Source organism: Pygoscelis adeliae, unplaced genomic scaffold, assembly GCF_000699105.1.
Source record: "Pygoscelis adeliae isolate BGI_AS28 unplaced genomic scaffold, ASM69910v1 Scaffold139, whole genome shotgun sequence".
Lineage (NCBI taxonomy): Eukaryota > Metazoa > Chordata > Aves > Sphenisciformes > Spheniscidae > Pygoscelis > Pygoscelis adeliae.
The window spans coordinates 1940084-1941124 of NW_008825613.1; the positions used below are offsets into that span (position 1 = coordinate 1940084).

At 49.7% G+C, this 1041-nt stretch overlaps 1 protein-coding gene across 1 annotated transcript in view; it reads right to left on the reverse strand.

Moving 5' to 3' along the window:
* Nucleotides 1–1041, reverse strand: part of RNLS (renalase, FAD-dependent amine oxidase) — an 81613-nt gene extending 80572 nt beyond the window's left edge. The window contains exon 1 of the mRNA XM_009332778.1: nucleotides 956–1041. Within this exon, the coding sequence (XP_009331053.1) occupies nucleotides 956–1041 (86 nt within the window). The remainder of the gene's footprint in view (nucleotides 1–955) is intronic.

The following is a 1041-nucleotide window of genomic DNA, read 5'->3' on the forward strand; positions in this document are numbered from 1 at the left end:
GTGACAGCTTCCAGAAAGTGTCAATGGGCTGTCTCCAACACCTGGAGTTTTTGTGTAAGCATGCGTGGCAGTAGCTTGTATTTTGCAAGAAGCTATGGCTTGATGTTAGGAAAGTGGGATCCTGAGATGCTGAGACTGGAGTAGATAGTGCTGAGGGGTGGTGGCATGTGTGCACCACCTCTGCCTGGGGAAAGATGAAATTTCTGGACAATAGTTACAGAAGACATCCACCAGGAGGTGACAACCAGCAGTTTCTAAGGACATCTTCATTGGCCTGATAATGCTTCTTGGAGCCCACAGGTAGGAGCTGAAGGATTTTCGCCCTGCCTGTTGTTGTCGTCGTTGCAGAGCTGCCCCTCTCATCTTTAATGCACTGCCAGCAGTTTATCCGGTAGCCACAATTCAGGAAAAAAAGTTCCCATCCTGCCAGCCTTGAGAGTGGGCGACAGGGTAATCCAAGTATTTGGATTACTATCCTTACCTAGCTGCGTAGGTGAGAGAAGTTCCAGAGGACTGCTGATAGGATCACTGTGGTATGGGGGACACCACAACCTGACACTTTGGCATAAGTGTTTAGCAGCAGATTGATGTAAAATGCCTTATGTGGAGCTCTTTGCACCTAAGGGACAGGGCTTACCTGCTGAGGGTGTTGATACTCACCAATCTTCAATGGGAGCTCCAAGTTGACCTCAAGGCTAAATTTAACAGGCACTCCTTCGAGAGAGGTTGGAGCCCCGTCTCCCCTTGCCATGTGAGTTGTGGGGCAGTCGTGGAGGAGAACAGGTGTTCAGTCTGGGGCTTCCTCATTTTTTTTAAAAAAAGATTGACCATATAACTGACCCTTCAACATGTAAGAGTTTAGAGCTGTGAATTCTGATTTGGTGGGAGGTTTTCTCTTCTTGGCACTGTTGCCCCGGGAAGAAGCGTCAGGAGGTTATGTCCCCCTCCTCAGTACCTCCTGCGGAGAGTACCAGTTGGCACCTTGCTCTGCACCCCGCCTGCTGTGGATCCTCTCCGATACCCCTTCTCTCCATGCACCAT